General features: G+C 39.4%; 1 protein-coding gene and 1 long non-coding RNA gene across 2 annotated transcripts in view; both read right to left on the bottom strand.

The window, feature by feature from the left end:
• Positions 1 to 775: 775 nt before the first annotated feature.
• Positions 776 to 4053, bottom strand: LOC135439388 (uncharacterized). Its single transcript, XM_064698110.1, has 2 exons — positions 3522 to 4053; positions 776 to 2814 (listed from the first exon to the last, which is right to left on the bottom strand). The coding sequence occupies exons 1-2, from the start codon at positions 3948 to 3950 to the stop codon at positions 1822 to 1824; spliced, it is 1422 nt and encodes a 473-aa protein (XP_064554180.1). The 5' UTR covers positions 3951 to 4053; the 3' UTR covers positions 776 to 1821.
• A 17864-nt stretch (positions 4054 to 21917) lies between these two features.
• LOC135439300 (uncharacterized) overlaps positions 21918 to 23685 on the bottom strand; it is a 47798-nt gene continuing 46030 nt past the window's right edge. Inside the window, exon 3 of the long non-coding RNA XR_010438024.1 lies at positions 21918 to 21987. This is a non-coding gene — a long non-coding RNA (uncharacterized LOC135439300). The remainder of the gene's footprint in view (positions 21988 to 23685) is intronic.

The following is a 23685-nucleotide window of genomic DNA, read 5'->3' as shown; positions in this document are numbered from 1 at the left end:
TGAAAAATTCAACGCAAAAATAAACTTCTCGATATCTAATTAGTTTTTCTTAAGCTAATTAATAATATATATTATTATTTAGATGAGTTAACATTTTTTTAAAAACTAATTTAAACTTCTTAAATTTGTAAAAATTGTTAGCTGCAATTTGAAGTAAGAAAATATATGTTCCATATATATATTTTATTCAGTTAGTTACACGTACAGCTTTCTTGCACTTAAATTCTGTTATCTAGAAGACAGTCCATGGAGTAGAGCTTAAAACTAAGAGTTTACTTAAGTAAAAGTAAATTTTTTCGCTATGCCAATGGAAAAGGAGCATTAAAGAAAGTTTAATAAAAGAAATTAAGCAATTTTAAATCAAATTTAGATACTCTTTATACAAAAGTTTTGCCTATTTACCCTTGCAGAGGATTTTGGAAATTTATCACATAAATTGCGACGCATTAGAGAAGAGTTCTCTCTTTATTAAGTTAAAGGATTTCCCTGTTTCTATAAAAACTAGCTATAGATCTGCCCATTTTTGTTGTTGTAGAAAGGTTATCTATGGAATTTAATTAATATTGCAAAACAGACTTATCTTTGCTGGATTAAATTATCAACATCGGACTAATATATTGTATAGCTATTGCGTGCTTATATAAAAACACAAAATATTAATACTTTTGCAAGGGTATTTCATCTTCGGCAGCCCGAAGATGGCCTGCGATTCTTGGTTTCATTATATAAACTAAATACATTGAAAATTATTTTATCCAATATGTATTTTTTTTTTTTGAAGAAATTATGACAGCAACGGCTGGCTGTGGCCAATTTATGTACAAGTGAAGCCATATTAAATATATGTAAATTTTCTAGCCTACTTAATTATTTCACCCAGATACCTTTCATTATGCTTAAGTATGTTTGAATACCCACCTCCGAATACACTCACTTTCAACTTGTCGGCTTCTCATATTGTCCTCGAAAAAACGCAAACGTGTCACAGACCCTTTTTCGATTTGTAGTTCAACTACATTTTTATCATATTAAGTGGAAATTTCTCATACGCTTTTTGTGGAGCAAGTGTCATAAATAAATAATAAACAGTGAAATTGTGTATGCTTTGTAATGTATTTATTCATGTGAAATTATATAGTATAAGAGTCACTTTAACATAAACGTTAACATAGAACTAAATTAAATTGAATGCCGTGTCTGGGCTCAGACAAACAGCGAAGGAAACAAATGTTACAAAAGAGACTACACTCAGAGAAAAACATTGTGGTAAACTCAAGAATAAGCGGAATAGAGTTCTTACCGTTTTGTGCTTGATATTTCATGTGATTTTTGTTTGTTTAAAAACTTTCTGGATGGAAGCATACAATGCTCTTGATAATGTACTGCTTTTGGGATTAAAAATAAGTTCTTAAGACAAAGATTCTGTAGTTTTTCTCTGAGTGCACCAGTGTAAGTAAGAGCGAGAGAGCGAGTGAGCGAGAGAGATGCAAGAGAACAATTCTACTTTTTATCACAATTGCGTATGAAAAATTTCTTTAATTGCTAGAAACCGCCACGCCCAGTGCCTCCCCCGCCCCCACCTCCGCCACCGCCTCCGCCACCGCTTCCACTGCCGGAATGCGATGCACCTTGCATCGACTGCGGCACAAGGATGCGAGGCAGCGTCAACGAACGCTTGGGACAGCTGTGCCGCTGCGGCGTCGCCTGGTCGGGCGTGTGTCCGGCGGACAAACTTGCCTTGGCGGCTGGAGCTGCGGTTTCCTCTGGCGGCGTGGGCGGCATCTCGGCGAGCTGCTCGGCGTCGCCTGGCGGCGGCGTGTGTCACGCATACGATTGGGCCGTCTGCGGCATCATGCCGGCTGTGTATCCGGCATCGAGACCAGGTCGCTCCACCAGATTCTTGAGCCGGCCACGCAGCTCCTCGAGACTCTTGGACTTGGCCTTGTTGATGCGCTTGTACTTGACATCCTTCGGCTTGGTCACGGAACGATGATTGGACATGACCCGATTATAGGTGGTCACCTGTGATTTGCCGTTGTGCTGATCCGCGGATGGGGGCGGCTGCAGCTGGGGCACCTTCACGCTCAGCGTGGTGCATGGCGCGTCGTGGCTGGGCGAGCGTTTCAGTGCGCCCAACTGGCGACGCGGCACGGCCATGGCCGTTGCCATACACGTGTCTTTGGCTTTCTCCGGCGCACTGGGCGTGCCCGATGAGGCGGGCGCCGTTGCATCAATTTGTCCCTCGGTGGAGCTAGAGCTGAGCGCCTTGTCCGATCGATTCTTGAACTTGTCCCGCTTCTCGGCCACATCTGTGGTGGGCTCCGGATCCTCCTCCACGGAGTACACAGTCTCCAGTATTTCCGGTCGACGCAGATAGCAATTGTTGCGCCTGGCGGCGCCATACTTATTCAGATTCGTCTCAATGGCATCCGATATGGAGCGCACAATGGTGATGCCATCGCTGCCCAGAACACCGCCCAACCCGCCGCCACCACTGCTCCTGCGGCGCGTGCCCAGCGTCATGTTGCTGTCCGAGTCAATGTCCTCCAGCACCACCGCCGAGTCGGAGTCGTTCAGAGAGTCCAGCTCATTGGCGTAGCTCGCCTCAATGCTCTCCAGTCCATGATCCACCAAACGCGTCGACAGCGTATCAATAATCTTCTGCTGTCGCTGTATGGTCAGCTCGCGATGGCTCAACAGGCTCGCGATCTGCTTCTGCTTGCGTTTCAGCCGCGACTCCAGCAGCAGCAGCTGCGATGTCAGCGAGTTCATCTGATCCGATTTCTCCTTCTGATAGCGATAATGTTGCTGTACCTAATGCAATGAGAGATGTGGATATACAGTGAAAGATCTGCTAACGAACAGCTCCCTGGGGCGTACATCTTCCTCCTTAGTTGAGTCATATTTTTAGAGGTCCTTTCCTGTCGCCAACTTGCTCGAACCAAAAAGTCCCTCAAATTAATATAAAAACAAAAAAAACTGCATTGTCCAAAATCTATGAACACCTTATATAATCTACAAATCGCGATTTTTTAAGCCAAATTGGAATAGTTTTCAATGTTAATTTTATATAATTAATTTATAATACATACGAATATGTAAAATTTTGGAATACTATGAAATCATTTATTTATAATACATACGAATATGTACAAATTTGGAATACTATGAAAACATTTATTCATTCATAATACATACGAATATGTAAAAATTTGGAATGCGATGAAAACAATCATATAATTTTGAATAAAAATGTTTCTCAACATTTTTTTGGGAAGAGACTCTACTTATATTAACAGCTTGGTGACTCTTATACCATAATCCCAAAGGCAGTTACTGTCAAACTGTGCCTGGAGAAAATACAGAATATGGAGTAGCCAATTAAGGGCTTTAGCACCTTGGTGGGTATGTCCAAAGCATTCTAAGCTGTGTTGATTGCAAGTAAAATGAGTTCAGACGGACGGACGGCGGAATATTTAAGCTGACTTGGCCCCAATCGATATAGTCTCAGTGCGACTCACCTGCATGGCGTAGGCCTTGCGCCACTTCATAATGTGCTCCGTCTGGAAGCGCACCTTGGAGCGCAGCTCTTCAATTATGGCGCGTGCCGTGTGCAGATCCTTGGGATCCTGGTTCATCATGTTCAAGCGCAAGTTGCTGGTGTGACTGGACACAGGCAGCGGCGGCGGCCATTGGAATTCCAGCGGCGGCTGATGCACATCCGTTGGCAGCGAGCCGCGCGGCTGTGCGGCTGCCTTGTTAGATTTGGGCGTAGAGGGCACAGTGCCGGCACCACTGGCACCGCCGCCTCCAGAGACTCCAGCCATGCCTACGCCAGTTGTCGCCATGGTCATGGTAGCCGGCGGTGCTGGCTGCGAGGGCTGCTTCTGTATGCTGCAGGCCATGCTGCTGATGGTTTTGGCGAATTGCGTGGCGCGACCGGCATACATTTGGCTGGGACTAGGGGCAAGGGGTTGTGGGGGCGATCCGCTAGACGGCCAGCATGCGCGCCCACGTCTACAGCTTGATTGATGTGCACCGGTTGTCGAGTGTCGAGCTGAAATGCATAAAAAAAAAAACAGAAAACGTGTTATTGGTCGAAAATATTTCGAGGGGCATTCAATTATGGCAGGCACTGTGAATTACGCTTCAGAGTTGTGCTGCACTGGGTTCAGTGTTGGGCAAGTGTTAAACTAGTAATTGATTGATGTGCAGCGAAGATTTTCATGTGATTGAAGCAAATCAATATGTCTTTCGTTATGAGCGCTTCAGTCAGGGGCAACTGCCTACGGGCAACCAGTAAATATTGCGAAATAACATACCCGACTAAATTCCCAAAAATAAATTCTTAAATGACTTTGGATTACTCAAGGATGGCATTGTGTAGCGTATATATTCCAACATTTAGGGCATTATTAGTAAAGCTCTAATTTAATTAAGAGAGTTTCCACAGCGAAAGTATATATCTACCTCTTAAAGCCCCTGAGCGGGACACACAAATGTATATGGTCATGGCTAGATCGACATTGTCATGGCTCCTCGGTCGGTTGAGCGGGACGTGGAATGCAGCACGTTGCTTTGGGAAACACCTTAACTTAATGAAGACAACTTTATTACACGCTTGTCAATTGTCATTTTCAATTCTTAGTTTTGCCGTAGCTCAATCACAGTTAATCAATCTTATTATAGCTACCGTGACAGTAAGAGTCGCAGTTTTAAAAAATCACAGTGTGATCTCATCACTGGCTTTGTCTCGGCCCTGGCAGATGGCCTGCTGGCATGTTTGCATACGTGCCTCGAGTCTGGGCCTGCACGCTTGTCCAGGCCGGCAGAATGGGTCAGCGATAGCGACAAGCCCCAACTGGCCCCTAGGCCAGTGCCACACCTCAAAGCCGCACAGGACAATGCTAAGGACAGTGCGTTGAAAATTTAAGTAATGTCGAAGTAATTATTTGCGAGAAGCACGTGTTGGACATTAAATTCCGACGGAACAGCGAACAGCAAAAGGAACATAAATATTACGCATACGCCGCGCTCGCCAGCTGTCATGTGAATAAGATTGGACAAGAGAGCAGAAAATGCGATATTATGCAAAATAGGGGTAATTATTTGCATAGTACGATTATTGTACATCAATTAAATTCACATTTAAATGCCATTTAGTATTCATTTTGCTTTGCCTTCCGCTGCGCTTCCACTTTAAACAATCATAATTATAATTATAATTATTAATTTATATGCGTTTTGATTTAATTAGCTTTCCTGCCGCTCACCGCGTGGCATATTTATGTAATTGGTAGCACAAATATATTTATAAACATATTTATGTATATATACCCTAGTTTCGGTTTGCTAATGATAAGAATACTCATTATTATTTAATGAGGCTCCACTGCGCCCAGTTATGAGCTATTACTTTTGCCTGATTAAGAGATTAGCTGAGTCTGTCTGTCTGTCTGTCTGTCTTTCGAAAGCGAGCGCTGGTTTAAATTTGACGAACAGCTAATAGTTGGGAGGCGAAAATTAAGGGTTGCAGCTAACCAGAGGATATATAATTAAATATTTTACTTGAAAGTTCTTCCAATGTCAGAAATGTCAGAAATATAAAAAACCGCTTTATTTTTGACAGATCTATGACAGGGTAAGGATGAAGGATAGGTATTTAATGAACACTTGGCAGCTATTTACGTAAAAATGTTTGTAATTTGTTGAATTGAAGAAAAGTATGCCAGTTGAAAAAATGCATGGATGTATTTTAGGAAACTGGGAACAGAGCCTTTGGAGAACTTTAACAGAAATACAAGTGAAAATAAATTGTGGGCACATCTGTTAGATTTCGATTTCAGCAAGTGGCAAGAAAAAGAATTCGTTTCGAGCCAATAGCTGGCAACTTAATTAAGGCAGCTGAGAGCATTAAATGTTATTGGGCGTCAAACAACCTGTTGGGCAGGCAATAAATCCAGGTTCCCAATTCGGCAACAACTGCCATAAAAATCCATCGGCCCTAAGGCCCCACTCAACTGTGGGCAAATGCCATTAACAGCTAATAGGCACGTGAGCTGCATGATTTTCTCAAGCTTTTCTTTTCCGCCGCGCATTTCCCAGGCTTAGGGCTCCGACCAGAAGCAGGCAATTGTCATAATTAAAAATGATGAATGAGTTGGCAATTGAGCAGAAGACGTTGCCAATGGATTCGGTTGCCAATGGTTGATCGTTGCAGGCTCAGGCTAAGACTCAAGCACAGGCACAGGCATTGGCAGCAATTTTCATTTGATGAGACAGCCGGACAGACGGACAAATTAACAGACAGACAAAACAGCCAGGCGAGCAGGCAGTCGGCCAATTGCAATTCCGATGCCAATCCCCAGCCAGAGGCAGACGCAGCAGTCGTGCGTGTTTCTGGCCATGGTCAGAACATATTTGTTAATTGTTTGCAATTGCATGCGGCTCCCTCCCATACATTGGCTGCATTCCAGTTGCCTCATTCTCGCATTTTTTGCTGTCATTATTTCGTTGATCGTTTGCCAGTGGAAACGGAAGTTCTTAGGCCATTCTTCCTCTGGCTCTTAAGTTGGCCGGCCGGCCAGAGTCTCAACGCGCTGTTTTGGCCTTATTTTGCTTTCTTTTGCTGATGAATTGCACAAATTAAGGCTAAAAGTTATTTTAAATGAAAATGTTTAAAATGTTGCGTGTGATCTTCTTCTGGGCCTTCGTCGCTTTGCCTGAGCTGCTTCGATATTTCTTGGATTTCTTGGCAAACAACAGAAGAGTTGTATATAAGTAAATTGACTTTGACTTGGCAGCGAGTGTCAGCAGTTAGTGTAGACAGAGCCAAGTACTTTGGCTAAGCAAGATTATTTTAATTATATTCAACGATTCAATTGCGGTCAATTAGTAGTTGGGCTCAGTTCTTTTTTAATTAAATCATGAAATGGACGTATTCAAAGCTTATACAACACATTATTTCTCAAAGGTTAATACTATGTATATATATTTGGCAAGTATGTAGCTTACAATTTCATTACTCGTTACTTCCTACTCGTCGGAGGTACGTGTTAGCTTTAGTAATATACATAATTTTAAAAGAGTTTCTCTGTCCTCGTCGGTTTTTACTCGTTATTTCACACTCGTTACTAAAAGTCTTTGATGGTTTTCTATAACATAAAACCATTTGCTTTAGTGCTTTTAAATTAATTTGTACGCATTGTTTTTCTTTCGAATTTAACTCGCTTATTTTACTCGTCGTATTTTACCCACTATTTTCTAATCGTTGGGTTGATAATATATTGAATATATTCTGAAACTTTTATTCTTAATGTATTTGTGAACTACTTAAGTGTATTGTGTTACTTGTAAAATTTAATTCATTGATTTTTACTCGCTGCATTTTCTCGTCGCTAAAAGTACTTTTTTCTCGAATACAACTTTTTAAATGTATTCGGCCAATCAAATAAAGACGATACTAAATTACAGTTGTGGGATTAGGTGAGGGACTAGTCTGTAACTAGTTGCCTGTTTACGGTTTTAGTTGAACGTAATAACAAGCCTTTCAAAGTGTAATTACTGTAAAACTGTAACCTAAGCTGTGCTCAGCTGGCTTGGCAGCTCATGTACTTGGCAAAATCACATTTAATGCTTGACATTAATTAAACTGTTCCGGACTTCGGACTCCTCCATGTTGCATTTCGAGTAGAAAAGCGGATGTGCGTGGGATTGAGTAGGTGTGTGTTGTGTGGGTGTATTATGTGTGTGGGTGTGTGTGTGAGTTGCGCATTTGTGTGTGTTTGAATGTACATTTAATGAAACCCAAGGATGTCAAAGTTAAATGACTGCGCACTCGCGTTGTCGACTCGTTGGACTTCAACTGACTCTGAGTATCTGATTAAATGGGCGAAAAGTGGGTATGAATGTACGTGTGTGTGTGTGTGTGTGTGTGTGTGTGTGCGTTGTGGTTTGTGTATTAAAGTTATTGCCATGTGGCTGGGCAATCAATTTGGCGTTAACAGTTTTGCCAGACAGTGCGGCAGACATGGTGGCTCAACAAACTGTTGCTTTTTGATAGCGTTTTAATTAAATTTTAATATCAATGCCAACACACAGCGACAACAACAACTACAACAACAACTACAACAATAACAGCTACAATAGCAATGACAACAAGAGACAGAAGAACACGAGCCTTTGGCCATTTTAATTAAATTATGCACAGCCAGCCTAATGATATAATTTAACACCTTGCTGTACGCCGTTGCATAACAACAGAGACCACGCCCCAAAAACAACAAGAACCAAGCCAAAGCAGTAAAAATGGAAAATGTTCAAGTTAAGAGACACGACTACAGATACCCTATTAACCAGATTTGTATAAAGCATTTTCTACAGCATTTGTGCTCTTTATTCTCTTAGTCCAATAATATGAAATATTCTCAAATAACTTTTTTGTTAATATAAATATAAGAAAATACAGATGTTATAAAGGGATTAATATTTTTCAGTCAGAGGGAATAGTTATACAAAATGATTAAACTTGACTTGGATGTACATATGAGACTTACTTCCCAATTTTCCTGTTCTAGCTATGCTCAAATTACATTATATTTAGGAAAAGAATGGAAGCTATCGGTAGTTCGAATTAAGCCAAATTGGTTCTGTTTTTGAAGCTGGCTAAGGATATATTCATAAGGTCGGAGTTAACTTTTTTTTTGCCTCTTAGAAACAATATACCCTTCTTATGCAATTTTTTTCAATGTGTTCAGTCAAAATCAACAACAACAGCTTTTCCCTGCTGTAGTGTCCACTCCACGAACATAAAATGAGCAGCTTCTGCTTCTCTTGCCTTGCCCGAGTCCCCTTCAATTCTCTTGTGGCCTGTTTGATAATGTGCTTTGTTTTTGCTCAATTTTGCATCTGTTTTGGGGACTACCTTGATACTCACGCTGTGTGATAAAAACCAGCGATAAAATACATGAGTGTGACATTAAAATGACGATGTGGTAGAAAAGGTATGCGGCCACACCACCCTTTAATCCCAATATGTATATTTGGTTAATGTGAAAAGTGTTTAAAGGGATTTATAAAACAAAAAAATGACGCAAAGATAAATGCGCTTTAAAAGTTAGCATGCATAATGCCTGATGTGATTTTTATTATACTAAATGGACACAAACTACTAACCTAACTTTAACAGCTGTGACCCTCCGCTAGGACATCTTAAGGTAAGACAGGGCTATGCGATTAATTACGATATTTCTAATATATTTTGGCCAGACTTTAAACCAGCTTTCAAGTGTTTTTAGCAAGTCTTGAGGCGTGACTTAAATCACTTCCGTTTGCTGAAAACTTAAGTATGTTAGCTAACGGCTTTGAAAAGGCCAAAATCTTTGCTTGCCAACTAATTTCCAAGTGGCCAGAATATTGTTGATGCCGCAGGCCTATCAAGTGGTTGCACAGCCAAAATCAAATCAAATTCGACTACTCACGCTTTATTTTACCAACAAACAAACAACAGATGCATATATACATATTTACTTATATATACATATATATATACAGAGAATCCTCGACTATATGGCAAGTCACAGCTGAGATGACATGAGATGAAATAAGATGCGATGCGGTGCCTGCCAGAGTTCTAATAAATTATTCAAAATTCCGGTTCCTTGCGGGGCCAACCCGCGCCTGAAAGCTATATAAATTCTTGAAGAGATTTGAGAGGGGGCGGGCAGACCTTGAAAAGAGTCTGTTGCCAAGTAGAAAATATGTAAAGTAAAGAAAGTTAAGTTCTGCTTGCAAAAAACAAGAGTGAGAGTGGAGCAGGTAATTGAAACGAACCCGCCCACAGCTGCCTCCCTCATATACTCTACAAAAATATGTGTGTTATTGATTGAGTAAATATTTAATGCACTTTTGTATTGCCGCTCGCACATATATTTTGCGTATGAAGCGGCTTATTACGGTCACGTTCCGCCAATAAAACTTAAGAGCAAGCGCCGCGCTTTGCATAAGGCAACAATACTCCCGCACATGCCTCTGTCAGCACCTCGCTGGGGGATAAAAGTGGAACTGAAGCACCTGGCCGACTAATAATAGAAAAATACCACTCAGCTTGGCTATTGTATTTCCACTGGACAATATTGCCCGGGAAATTTATGTAAACTTCGCCGTCTACTTCAAAAGGCTACGGAATTTCATTTAGCTGGGCCACGCTCTAGCTTTTGTATAGAATTTCAAATCTGAATAGTGTCATTTGCAGTAATAAGAACATCATAATTTAAATGCAGCTTAGAAACTGCTCATGAACTTGGCTTTTATAATACCTAAAGCTATGCTTTAAGTCTACAAACAAATGCTTTCCTATTATTTGAAACTTATATATAACTATTATATGAAGAACAAGGCTTGATTAATATTCCAGAGTCGCACAGGTCGTAATTCTACTGGTTTTTAGATACTCTCCTAGTTTGCTAGCTAGCAATAAAATATAATAAATATCATATTGAATAAATGAATTTATTTATACAAATTTGTGTCAGCATTGGGAGCTTTGAATGTTGATATTGCTATTTGTTTGTTCCTTGCAAAATCAAACGTTGTCAAACTTTAGTGAAGATCGTCATCTCTCAACCCGATAGTCTGCTAAGATGTTAGCAAAGCTAGCACAGGTAAAGTGAACGCTTTAGCACAGCATTTAAGCAACACCCAAAATTGGGCACGTGCACAAATTCAAGGATATCTCATCTATGATTCATGAGTTTCAGCCAACATTTTAAGCGCGATGTATGACAGCGGGGTCTGTCCTTACAAAAAAGTAAAAAAAAGAACCTCAAAAAAACACAAAAACCAACTGACGTGCATTTAAACGTGTCCTTTCAGGTATTTTTGTTGGTCAAGGTAAACAAACGTTGAGCCGGAGCCACAAATGCCCCTGGGGCAGCGCCATGCACGTGTTTTTCAGCCGGACAGTCAAGGGGTGACGTGCCCCGTGGAGGGGGCGTGCCTCTGGTTGTGGCTATGTCTGTGGCTGGGGCTCGTTTACTCTCGTATTTTACACGCACTTGTCAGCTGTTTGCTGTTTGGTTTACGGACAAGTGAAAACTGTGTAAAAATCACGTTTATCGCATAAATCCCAATGCGTAGCTCTGCAGCGGAGTCGCGCCTAAAATCAGACTATAAACAGACAAACAGACAGAGAGAGAGAGAGAGAGAAAGAGTGAGTGAGATAGAGAAAGGGACATACAGCAGCTAGGCAAACACATGTGCATCGTTAATTAAGCTGATGCACAGTTTGGACAGCACTGCTGCTTCCAATGCACATAGAACTTGCGTACAAAAAAATAAAATAAATAAAATAGAAAAACCCTGCGGGATTAAGACCACAAGTGCGGCTTTCAACCTGTCTGGCCATTCGTAATATTTAAAAATATCTGCTTTAGCTTCTGCAGTTTCGAGAACATTTCGGCCAAATGGCTGTTGCCATTTTATATGCCAAAAACATGCATGCAAATTTATTTATGGCTGCAAAATTGTGATGCGTAACACTAAAACTGCCAACGACATGGCTTACAGGGGGCAGTCGGAGCTCTACAATATTTACTAGTTTTATTTTAAGATTTATTTGCCGTATATCTGGCAGCAAATTGAATGGAAGACTTGCATATTAAATGCTTCCTCTTTATCAAATTTAAAAACAAACAAAAAAGAGAACAATAAGAAGAAACATATATGTTTGATGATGTGCCCGACATTTCTATACAATATCATAATCCGAACGACTTATATATAATTTCGATCTTATTACATTTTTCTCAAATGTTAAAAGCTTAGTGAAGTACTCCCTATAGATAGATTTTAATTAACATAATATAAAAAACTGATAAAAATAAATTTAAGAAAGAGCTACTTATTGAAAGGTTGTTCCCATGTCAACTATATATGCTTCGATTCAGCAGACTCTAGATTACAACAAAAATATGGATCCATACCAAAAATACGTACAAGAATGATGGAAGCTAGATTATTATGGGCTGGAAGGTACCTCCTTCTCTGCGTTATAGATTTTGTAAGAATTTAATAATATCCTCTGCAATGCGTGAGATTAAGATTTAAAATTGTTACAATTATCAGATATTTTTTAAGAAATATATATTTGTAATTTCCCTTTAGAGCTTTCGAAACAGCTGTTGGATTTTCCTAAAATTCACAAAAATATGTCTTTGCATATCTCAATCTCTTTTAACCTTTGCATACATTTATATATCAAATATCTCGTCACATTGTCTCCTTCAGTTTAACTTACAAATACCCCTTTTTTGTCTGCTTCAAGCAGATTGCCGAGCTAAGCGCCCAACAAAAAGCTAATCGAGACACAGACAAGAACAAGAACTGTAAACAGAAGGAAAGCAAAGCTTATTCTTGCCACAGATGGTTGCACGTACAACAACAAACAGCAAACATCTACAGTAAATGATTGCGCCTTTGAAGATGTTGTCCGATGTCTGATTGGACGTCGTTCCACCTGCGCATTACGTGACGAGCAGCTCAATCTAAAGACTCAATGTGGGCCAAAATGGCCCTGGCCACAGCCACCTCCACCTCCAAGTGGGCCATAGAAAACAAGTAGGCGTGACTTATTAACGATTGCTCAATTAGGAGATACCCTATACCCAACTTTACCAAATAATAGATTATTTATCTTACGTTTCTAATTTTTGAATAGATTTCCAAATAGTTTTTTCCTTCTTTTGCCTTTAACACAAATTTTCACCTAACCAATATAGCCATATTTATTTGATTCGAATGAGTACAGGGTATAATTAGTGCCGAGCAATGATGCCACAAGTGTCACTGGGCATGAAAATGTGGCTCAGTTCCTGTTCGCAGTGGAAGTCAACTACAGAACTGGGTCACGGCCAACGACATAGTCCCGGCAATGTCCTGCAGTTCCTGCCCGTATATGCCACAATTCAATTGCATAAATTACATATATGTCGCTTGAAATAGCTGTACTAACCATTTATGATGCAATTAAAGGTCAGTTAATGAAATCAGTCGTCCCTTGTCACAACAATGAAAATAATAATGCTTGTGGCAATGGCCATGGCTAAATGTGGCCCTGCCAATTAGCCTTGGGCATTGCATACTCAATCGACAAGCCCAATCCAATAAGCTACAATCCTGTTCGTCGACCTGAAGAATTGAAACATCGGCTAAAAGGGCAGCGGCTGGAAATAAGCAAGGGATTCCATATTACACTAGTTACACTAGACAACAGACAAATGCTTTTTATATTAATTAATATGCAGTTTTCTTTTTTATATTTTGCAAATGAATAAGTTATGTATACAATGCAGTTAAATATTCTGTATATTAATTATATACTAGGCAGTAATATCCGGCTTTGACTGGCCGAATTTCTCACTCTTGTGGATCGCATTTTTCCAAACTTCCTTTAAGCTTTTAAATTACAATGCAAAAGGTGACTAGTGTAAAAATTCCAGCTTCCCAGCCCCGTCCCGCACCAATCAGTCAGTCCGTCAATCAGTCATTCCGTCACTTTGTTGCATTCAAAAGTTTTATGTATCTATTTTCAGCTCATAAAATTGTATATTTTTTTTAAAAAACCTTCCTTCACTGAACTTTTCATAGTTTTGTTAGGTTGTGCTCTGTTTTTGGCTCTAATTGACCATGAATATTTGATGGTTGCGCTCATAACAATACAATTACAAAAGTGATCAAAGTATTTACGTGAGTGCCGTACAAAACGGATGCCACGGGGCGTATGGGTAACATTTTCACATGCCATGCACGATGTTGGACAGCTGGGCAGTAAACTATTTAGCTAGTAGTAGCTTGCCCCATCGAGCACATCAAAAGTCAATCGATGTAATGTCAAATCTACGTGAAGGCCATAAACCAAAGGATGGGCTCAAGGGCGTTGGGGATGAACAAAGAGTGGAAGCGAGGTAAAAATAATGGGGCACAGCTTGACAGCAATGTGCTATATATTTTGCCCAGTGTGGATAGTGGCATAGTGGCTCAGCTGGGGATAGTGGCTCACCTGGTTTGGTTGGGCCTGGCCACTCCCTGGACACGCCCACGCACGCTTAACTTTAAAACGACTGCAGTTCCCGCTAAATGGCAACAAATCTAAGCGTCTAACAGCCAAGTTGGGTGATATATAACCACGCAGCACTCAGCTCTAAGCCAACTTGCATTTCTATTGTTCCGCAGTGCACAAAAAAAAAAGAAGAAAAACAAACAAACAAAACAATCGCTGGAAAAAGTAAGAGCAAATATTTGAGCAAAAAAGAAAATGCATCGATAAGAAGAAAAAATGAAAAAGGAGGAAAAACTATGGAAATGTTTTTTGCTGCTGTTGTTGAGGCTGCAGTAAATTTGAATTTAGTTTGTGGTCTGCAGCGCCCGATGAAGTCGTCAAATAAAATGGACCAGAAAAGCTCTTAAGGCAGCATTTGGTGGTTGTTGCTGATGGTGGCCCGAGTTGAGTTTCAATTAACTAAAAAGTTCTGCAATTTGTGCGAAATGGTTTTACTCTGACTCGCCGCTTAATCACATTTGCTAATGCTCTTTGAGGTATATATTTATATATTTTAGCCAGAATATTTTAGAATTATTCGAGGTTTAAGTTGTTGTTTATTTGTGTGGCTGCAATTGATTGTGCATAACAATAGTCAGATTAAATATATATCAGCTGCTCATCCTTTTTTGATTAGCTTTTTCAGCTCTATTGAAAGTAAACATTAAAACCTATTGGTATACATTTAATATTAACTATTTTCTAGAACTATCAAAATGGAGCTAGTTTGAAATTTTGTGAATTTAGATTTAAGCCTAAGCTGGATGCAATATCTGAATATTATAGCCCTCCCTCTCACTTTTTCTATGTAACTCTGCAGTTCACACAAGAAGCTTAGGATTAGGCTTAGGCCTCAGGCTTCAAGCACGTGTTAATTTGTGGACAGGCGCCCGTTCGCCAAACGAGAAATCTGAGGTTCGAGCTCCCAGTGCCTGTCATATCATAGTTTATAAAGAGCCTAACAACTTTTTTTATTTCACTATGAATTTTAAGCCGATTTCGGCACAGTTTTGAATTGGGTTCCAATTTTCACCGTGCACCCAGCTCGAGATTTTTCATTTCGAACTCTTGTCTGTTAAAAAATCATCTTCATTATCTGAAGATGACTTTGTTATTTAATTTATGATAAAGGATTGTCTGATTTCCCAATTTTTCACAGTCTCCTGCGTCTAGCTGCTTGTCCTGATGTACGTTTGCTTCTCTGTTTGCTGCTGGCAATCCCTTTGGCACCTTAATGCAGCTGATTACTCCCAAAGGCTTTGGAAATAGCTAACAATATTTCAGTTACCTGGCAACCCACTCACCCACTCAGCCACTGGCCGTGCACAGTGCAAATCAATTTTGTGCCCAGTCATATCGGGCGTATACGTGATCTGGCACATTTGGGCAAAACTTGGCCACGCTTTCAGCTGATTAAGTACACCGCATACGAATGTGCCTTTCGGTGAGTCTGTGCTTAAGTGGAGAGAAAACAACTTGGCACAATTTGGCGCTTTTGTTGCGGTCAAGTAATTTTAGAATTTTTATTAAACAAACAAGAAAGCGCGAGAGAAAAAGAAAGGGAGAGAGAAATTTGAGCAAAAGAAAACAAGTGCAATGTAATGAAAGAAAAAGCATCTTGTCGACATGAAAGCGAATTCTTTGCCGCGTCTTAAAGCCGATTTGCTCAAGGGGCGAGAATCGGGGAAATTGAGAATGAGAAAAGGCAGAGAAAGAGAGGGCAAGAACCACAAAATGCTATAACAATTTTCAAGTTAATTTCACGTCTTTCAAAGTGGCCGCAAGGGTGCATGCATGAAGGGTAAGCACAAAACTGCAAATGGCATTTATATTAACTAACATGATGATAATCATGATAGCTACGATGAAGATGATTATGACGTTGGGGCAGTGGCCTGTTGCTATTACCCCTCCCCCCACTCATGCACTTTTAGCTGCCAGCTTAATAAGTCGAACCAATAAGTGGCCCGATCAGGGGGCTCAGCGGGCATTTAGCTAGCATTAAGTAGAGTCTACTCAATGTCAATATTTCACTTGGTTTGCTGGCTTAAAGCCTTTAAGCATGCACTCCATTAACCCCACACGCGGCCCGTTGCATATGGGGCCTCAAAGTGCGTTAATGTGAATTACTCGAGTATTTTGTGTATGGAAAGGAACGTAGAATTTACACTGTAAACAAAATTAATACAAAATTAAAATTGTTTTGATATTTATAAAAAGCAAATTCGAAATAATATAAAATTTTAAATTTAAAAAAATGCTATCAGCATAATTCCAGAATTTAAAATAGTTCAAATCAGCTTGTGCTTAAGATTTCGGCTTAATTACTCCACAATTTATACAGCGGTAGCTTTTCTACTCAAGCATTATATATCCATACTAAAAAAAGACCAAAAACAGCAACAAAAATTGCAGTAAAATACCATATGTAGTATTAGTCCCTCAAATCGTGTCTTCCCAATGCGTCCCAATGCTTCGGCGACTACACGAGTAAATCAATCAATTTTAAACGTTGCCTGGTTGATTGATTGATTGATTAACTGATTGATTGATTGGTTGGTGGGTTAGTTAGTTGAGGAACGTGCGCGTTCCACACGCTTCAATTAGACGCGCTTAGCCCACTGTTTTGGTTTTCCACATTCTGGTTACCAACATGGCAGCACCTCTTGGCCCCTCCGCCACCCCGTCGCACACCTACAATTCGCACGCTTCTGTTAGTTGCAGCATACGCTTGTTTGACGCTGTGTTTTTGGCTTACGGTATTTGGTTTTTAATGAGCCCTCGCTCAAATTGTTGTGCCAGTTTCCGAGCTGCCCGATGGAGGGGGAGTTGATTTATTAAGTACAGCTCTGCTTTATGGCGGCATTGAAATTAAAATTGTGTGAATGTTGCCAGTTTTATTTATTTGTATTATTTTCAACTCGACCTTGCGCAGCTTAACAAGCGTTTCGAGCACGGTGCGTTCTGATGTCATCCCAGAATAAATCTGTTCACTTGATATATTTTATTCACTCGAAATGATTTGCATTCTCGCAATTTGTGCATTGCGTAAATGTTGCCAAAAAATAATCTGAGCCAACTATTTCTCTAAGCTTATAAAGTTTCTCGCTTTGTAAATTTGATAATATATATTTTATATTCGTATGTATGTATACAGTATTTATTTTCTGCTACGAACTTTGCTGTAAGAATGCAAGTTATATTTGCATTTACCTCTATAACGAGAGTATGAGAATAAATACACCTTGGGTTTTGTATTTTATTATAAATAAAATGTATACTCTCACAATTTTATTTTCAGCAATGCAAATAAACCAAGTCTCGAATTAAATAACAACGTAAAATGCGTCACGTAGTGATTTTCACGTAATGTATATTATAATATTACTGCTTGTTAAAAACAATGAAGTTATTACAACGAAAAAAATATTAACTTAAATAAGCTTTATTCCAGATAGAACAGGAATTAAGTGCTTAATAACTTATAAACTTGTAACGCGTGACTATTTCTTTATTATAAATTAAAAATCTGTTTTTGCTAGTTCCTGTATTTTAATTAACTGAGGATTCTCTTGTTGTTTTGTATATTAAATATGTGGCGCTTGAGTTGAACATATATTCAATCCCAAGGTCTTAACTTGGTTTATTTATAAAAATCGTTGTTGTTAGCTTTAAGTGCTCTCTAATTGTAAATGTCGTCTGTCGCCTATTTGGTTTATTTGGAAAATCATATGAATTTACAATGACCATCTTCCGACGACCTTCAAGCCAACCAAGGCATTGGGCAGATGCAATGCAGCCTGAGTAAATGTCAGCCTTGTCACAGTTGCTACCTTTTTTACACACAGTCTCCCTCTTTCGCTCTCTTCTATTCTCTCTAAATAAAATAGCCAAAAAACATGGTAAGCAGCTGTGGCACCTATTTAGATGTTCTAAATGACACTGGAGAGGCGTGAGAATGCTCAGAATTATTGGCACTGGCAACAGGCGGCCCGAAAAAAGATATATGTACAGTGAAAGTTTAACTATCGGACAGCTCCCTTGGGCAAATAAATATTGCAAGAAGCGAATTTTTTCAGACCTTACAAGGATAATCCATTAACTTGAGAGAAAAGAAAAATTTTATAAACTCGAGTCAATCGACTAATCAAAAAAAAGAAAATCTTTTAAACAACAATTTATTATTTATAATTATTTAGATTGTTGTAAATATTGTTTGTAAATATTTATAAATTTATTTTGAATAAAATTTATTGATGAATAAATGGCGTAAAAAGGCATTATTAGTTGATTACAATTAAATTTGTCGCTTTTTCCCCGTACTCTTGTAATCTCTTCGACATCTCTATTGAAAATTGCTCAAGAGAGCTTTCACTGTACAGTAATCAGGTAGCTACCAGGACGACCTTCGCAGCGCAGCGAAATATGTAAAACTTTACCATCTATTCGCAGTGTGTGGGTAGGGGAGGTAAGTGGGGCTCGTTGGGGATGTGATGCGCTGCTGTTTGCCAACAAAGAGCATGCAAAATCATCAGGCAGATAAAAAGCCATAAAAATAGTACAACATGTAGGTGTAGCAGTAGCAGTAGCAGCCGTAGCAGCAGCCGTAGCAGTAGCAGCAACACGGAAACAAATAAAAATCAACAGGATTAAATATGCAGGCGTGCCTGGCTTTATCTCTCGCTCTTTTACAAAACACATCTCCTTCTCTCTTGCTCGCTAGCTCGCTTGGCGAGCTTTGCCCGGGGCTCGTTTAACAGCCCCGTCCGGCCTTTGTTCGGCTCCGGCTAAAGCTAAGGCTCCGGCTACGGCTACGGCTACGGATACGGATACGGGTATGGCCCTGCTTCTAGACGCCTTGGCGCTGGCCAATCTGTAACATTTTGTCATGGATTTTTATGCAGTGTTGTCGTCGGCGGCGCCTCGTGTGTCCGTGTCCGTGTCCAAGTCCATGTCCTTCGCACGTTTTACCTTGAGCGCACCTCAGGCAAATTCAACAAGTTACAGTAAGGCAAATTGCAGTGCGCTACTTGAGAAATACCCTGTATTTTAATTAAAAATGTGCTGAATATATCTGCTGATTCGGTTTAAGATTAAAATGTATTTTTATGATACATTCAAAGGGACTATATTTATTTCGTTAGCTAATAATCACTGCTTCGAACGCACTTCAATCCCTACATTATTTTATGCATCATTATTTACTTTTTTGCTTGTTTCCATTTAAGAAAAGAGAGCAGCTCTTCTTAGACAGCCTCTTTCAGACAGAAACTTCCGTGTTCCAGCCCAGCTAGCCTTTCAGTTACGGGATATATCCCACATACACCCCGCACATTTCTATGTGCCTGCCTGTCTTTGCGTTTAAAATTTATTTCTCACGTTTCGCTCGGTTTGGCAAAAAGACATTTGCGGAAATGGGCCACGTTTTGCCCGGTCGGGCGTCAAATGAGTTGGCACGGCCGCCATTTTATCAGCCCGTGGCCATTTGACAGGACCAGGCCAGCATTTAGAGAGATGGGGATGCGGCACTGCCAAACACACACAATTATACATATATATAAATACATATATATATATATGTATATTTAATATTAAAACCGCCAGCGGCGTTTCACAATTAGAGCTGAGCGAATGAGACAGAGAATAAAAAAGGCGCGCAATTCATGCAGCTGCAACTTGAGTCGTAATTGTGGCACATCAATTGAAAGTCGAGTCGTCGTCGCCGTCGTCGTCTTCTTCTTCCTCTGTCGCTTTGAACACAAAATGGAAACGTTTCCTGCGCATAAATTCAATTTAAGCCACATGCTACATGCCACATGCCGCATTCCAAAGAGACGCACATGAAACGCTTTCGACTGCCTGCAACTTGCATAATTCATTCGCTTTGCCAATCGAAATTCACACATACACACACACCCTTTAGGTGGCATGCTCTGTGGTGGCTTGACTTATTCAAGTATCTGGCACGTGTCGCAAGTCCAGGTCTCCCCCCCGGCCCAAGCTGTCAGATACAATTTCCCCAAAGCGACATAACCGTATTAGAAGTTTGCTTTAGCTCAACAGGGCGTATGCGTAATATGTGCTGCATGTTGCTGCAATTCCCACACTGTGGCAGCTGCATTTGGCAAGCTTGATCATCAGCCAGTTGATAATTGGCCACTGAATTAGTTACGCGGCATTCAATTAGGTAAATATTCAACATAAGCTGCGTAATGGAGTGCAAATGTTGTTAGTTATTCGCTAATGGTAATTCGCAGCCTGACTAAACAAAATTAAACTAAATAGCTCAAATTTGTTGTTGTTACAAAAAAATTAGCTGAACACAAGCAAAAAGAAGCAGAATATTTTCACATAACAGATGTACGCAGTATTTTAATAATTCGATTTTCTCTGTTAATATTGTTAGAGTATTGAATTTTGAGACGCTTATATCGGACAGACTAATCGGGAATATATACTTTAAGCCAACAGAAATATTCCATTCATTTATTGCGAAGGCTATGAATATTTGCATCTGACCTTGCCGCATTTCCAGAACTTTTGTTTTTTTTTGGTGCTTAGATAATAATTTTCTTTGGACTTGGATTTAGATAAGTCTCAAAAACTTCACAGATTCGTAATTTTCATCACAAAATTTTACAATAGCCTGTCTCTTATGCCAATTTGAGCTTTCATACAGTAGAGGATTATCAATTGCATCGCTTTTCAATTAAGCCGCAAGCTCTCTTAGCACGAACCAACCTAAAACCCACAAATTCTATGTCCTTGTACATCTCCCTCTCTCTTACTCTGTTGTCTCTCACTCTTTCTCTCTGTGGGCTTATCAATATCCATAGACGCTTAGATAAGCCTGTGTAAAACCTTGGCGCATTGTGAGTGTTTAGTTAAATGTAGAACTTTTGTTTGGTATTCCATTTGTCCGTAGGCGTTGTAATTAAAACTGAATGCAACATGCTGCTCGCTGACTCTACACTCCGAGAAAAAAGAGGCCTTAATCGTACGTGAAAAAAATGTATACACTCTTTATGTTTAAAGTTATAAGTAAATTTCAGTCATATATATTATATTATAATTGATGAATTAAACTTGATTTTAATGATTTTATAATTCTTAAATAAGTATGCAATACTAATTACAAGAATTAAATTCTTGATATAAATAATCCAAACTTCTTAGTTTAACCACTTTGATCTCGTATTTAGAAAGAATGGTGTTAATTGTTTTTTTAATAAAGGACTCAAAATTTTTACCTTGTATTTAGAGATTATGGGATTAAACATTTTGTTTAAATACAGAATAAGATATTTTGACCTTGTCTAAATGTCGTTGATTTGAGTAGAACATTTCTGATAAATTCTCTGAGTGTATGTCCTTCGGTTGCCCAGAACAATAGAGACAAGAGCTCAAGTACATAAGTTAATTAAATATCTGACAATACGTAGCTCAGTCCGAATAACTCAAACGTGAGCGCAAAATATTTGTGAGTGTGTGTGTGTGGGATTTAAAGAGTGTATTTTCTAGGAACTGCAATCGAAACCACCTGGTTGCCGTGGTAGTGTGTGGGCGTGGCGAAATTTGTAGCTTTTTACGCGCTATTTAACGCCATAGCGTCAAATTTATATTGCAGGTACAGCCACAGCTTTAGCACAGGCAAAAAACGCGCGCGCGCACGATTTCATTTCGCATATCAATCATACGCACCGTTTGCCCCGTGCAAGAAATGCTTCAAGTCATTTGACAAGGACTTTGACTGTGACTCTGTTGTCGCTGTTGACACCGCCGACAGCACAATTTAAGGTAGATTTATCAAAATGCTTCACTTACAGTTTCAATTGGCTTGATTCTGATTCCTGTCTTCAGCTGCGTCCTTTTTGCGCTGCCTGCCAAAAGTTCTGTAAGTAAAAGAAAACAACAGATTTACATAAATTGTTTCAACATCATTTAATTTTGTCAATTACGAAATTGAATGAGTATTAAATGCTGCAGAAAGTTCAGCTTAGGTACGAGCATTGAATATTTGAGATCAAAAAGGTTTATCGATGTGAACAAGCTGTGACTTTTGCTAATTTTGTGCGTTGTATTTGAGAATTGTATATGTTGTCAGCAGTCTGGAATTTGCGAAATTTATTAGCAACAAAGTGCGCCTACATTTCTCTTTTAAATTAATCTATTTACAAACATTAGGAATCACAAAAGCTAACTAAATTATCACCAATTCGTATTCATAACCAATAAGCTGTTATAACATTGATTTGTAGATTTCCTAGGTTGATCTAATCTCGAAGAATACAGGAATTAATTTATTAGAACATATTTGTATAACCAGATCAAGGCTGATTAAAAAAAACTCTCTATTTGGCAGCATAAATACCCTATAAGTCATAAAATTCTTTTTACGGCAACTACATTTAAATATATGTATATATCCATTTTTTCAGCATAAGAGACTGTCAAAATATTTAAGCACTGATTAAATACACTTCATTTGCTACGCAAAAGGACTGAACAAATGTGATGGTAAATATTTTTATTTATTTTTTTTTACACTTATTTTCTCATATTAAGTAAACAAAGAAACGAGGGCGGCTGTAAATAAAAATAAATAATATAATAAAGCGTAGAGGGCTGCACAATAAAAGAAATATGTGCCAGGCCATTGCATTTGGACAAAAGGCTCAACATAATTTGCATGACAGGATTTGCGGAGGACGTTGGCCAGAAGCAGCAGCAACAGCAGCAGCAACAACAACAACGAACAACTGTCACAACAATGCCAGTTGCCATAAAATGAAAAATCCCCAACGAACTGCAAACAGCAGCAACCGCAGCAACAACAATAACAACATCTCGCAGTAACGACAACAAACAACAACAAGCGCAAACAACAGGCTGCGACAATTTTCGTGATTTATAGTGAGCTGCTCCTCGTTGCTGTTGTTGCTATTGTTGCTGCTGCTGTTGCTGGCAGTCGCAGTCTGGCGGCTTTCAGCTCCGGGCTGGGCTCCGGTTTGCAACTTGGTTAAGAGGTGTATTTCCTGGGCAAAGATGCGAGCCGAAGCAACAACCGAAACATCAACAGCAACAGAAACCAAAAGTAAGGATAATTTATTAGCCAAGCCGAGCCCAAGCCCAAGCCGAAGCAAACAACAATGCAGGCAACAATCTGATTAGGTTTCCTTCGTACTCCCTTTCAGGACAAGCTGCTTTGGTGTGTGCGTGCGACGGTGTAAAGCAAATTGAAAGGATTTAATGGCCACGTGTAGTCAAAAAAGATGCGCAAAACATGAATTACTCGATTAAGTCTACTCTCGTTTATTGATGGCTGCATAGCCCACAGGCACGGGGGATTTCTGTGTATTGACGTTTCCATTAGGAATATCAAAGTTGATCAGTGTGAAAGGGAGTATTAGAGTTAAAACAACAACAAAAGAAAATAGTAGTAGAAGTGGTAGCAGAAAATAAAGTGTCAGGCAGAAATAATAGTATAAATAAATATCATATGGAATTTGGAGTTGAAGTAGTAGCAGATAAAATTGTAGTAGTATAAAGAGTATTTGATGTAGAAAAAGTATTAGCAGATATAGAAAAAG

Source organism: Drosophila montana, unplaced genomic scaffold (genome assembly GCF_035044405.1).
Source record: "Drosophila montana isolate Dmon_TW-CO22-7 unplaced genomic scaffold, ASM3504440v1 contig_402_1, whole genome shotgun sequence".
In the NCBI taxonomy this organism is placed as follows: Eukaryota; Metazoa; Arthropoda; class Insecta; order Diptera; family Drosophilidae; genus Drosophila; species Drosophila montana.
The sequence above is the reverse complement of the archived record's forward strand: the minus strand, read 5'-3'. Positions and strand labels throughout refer to the sequence as shown.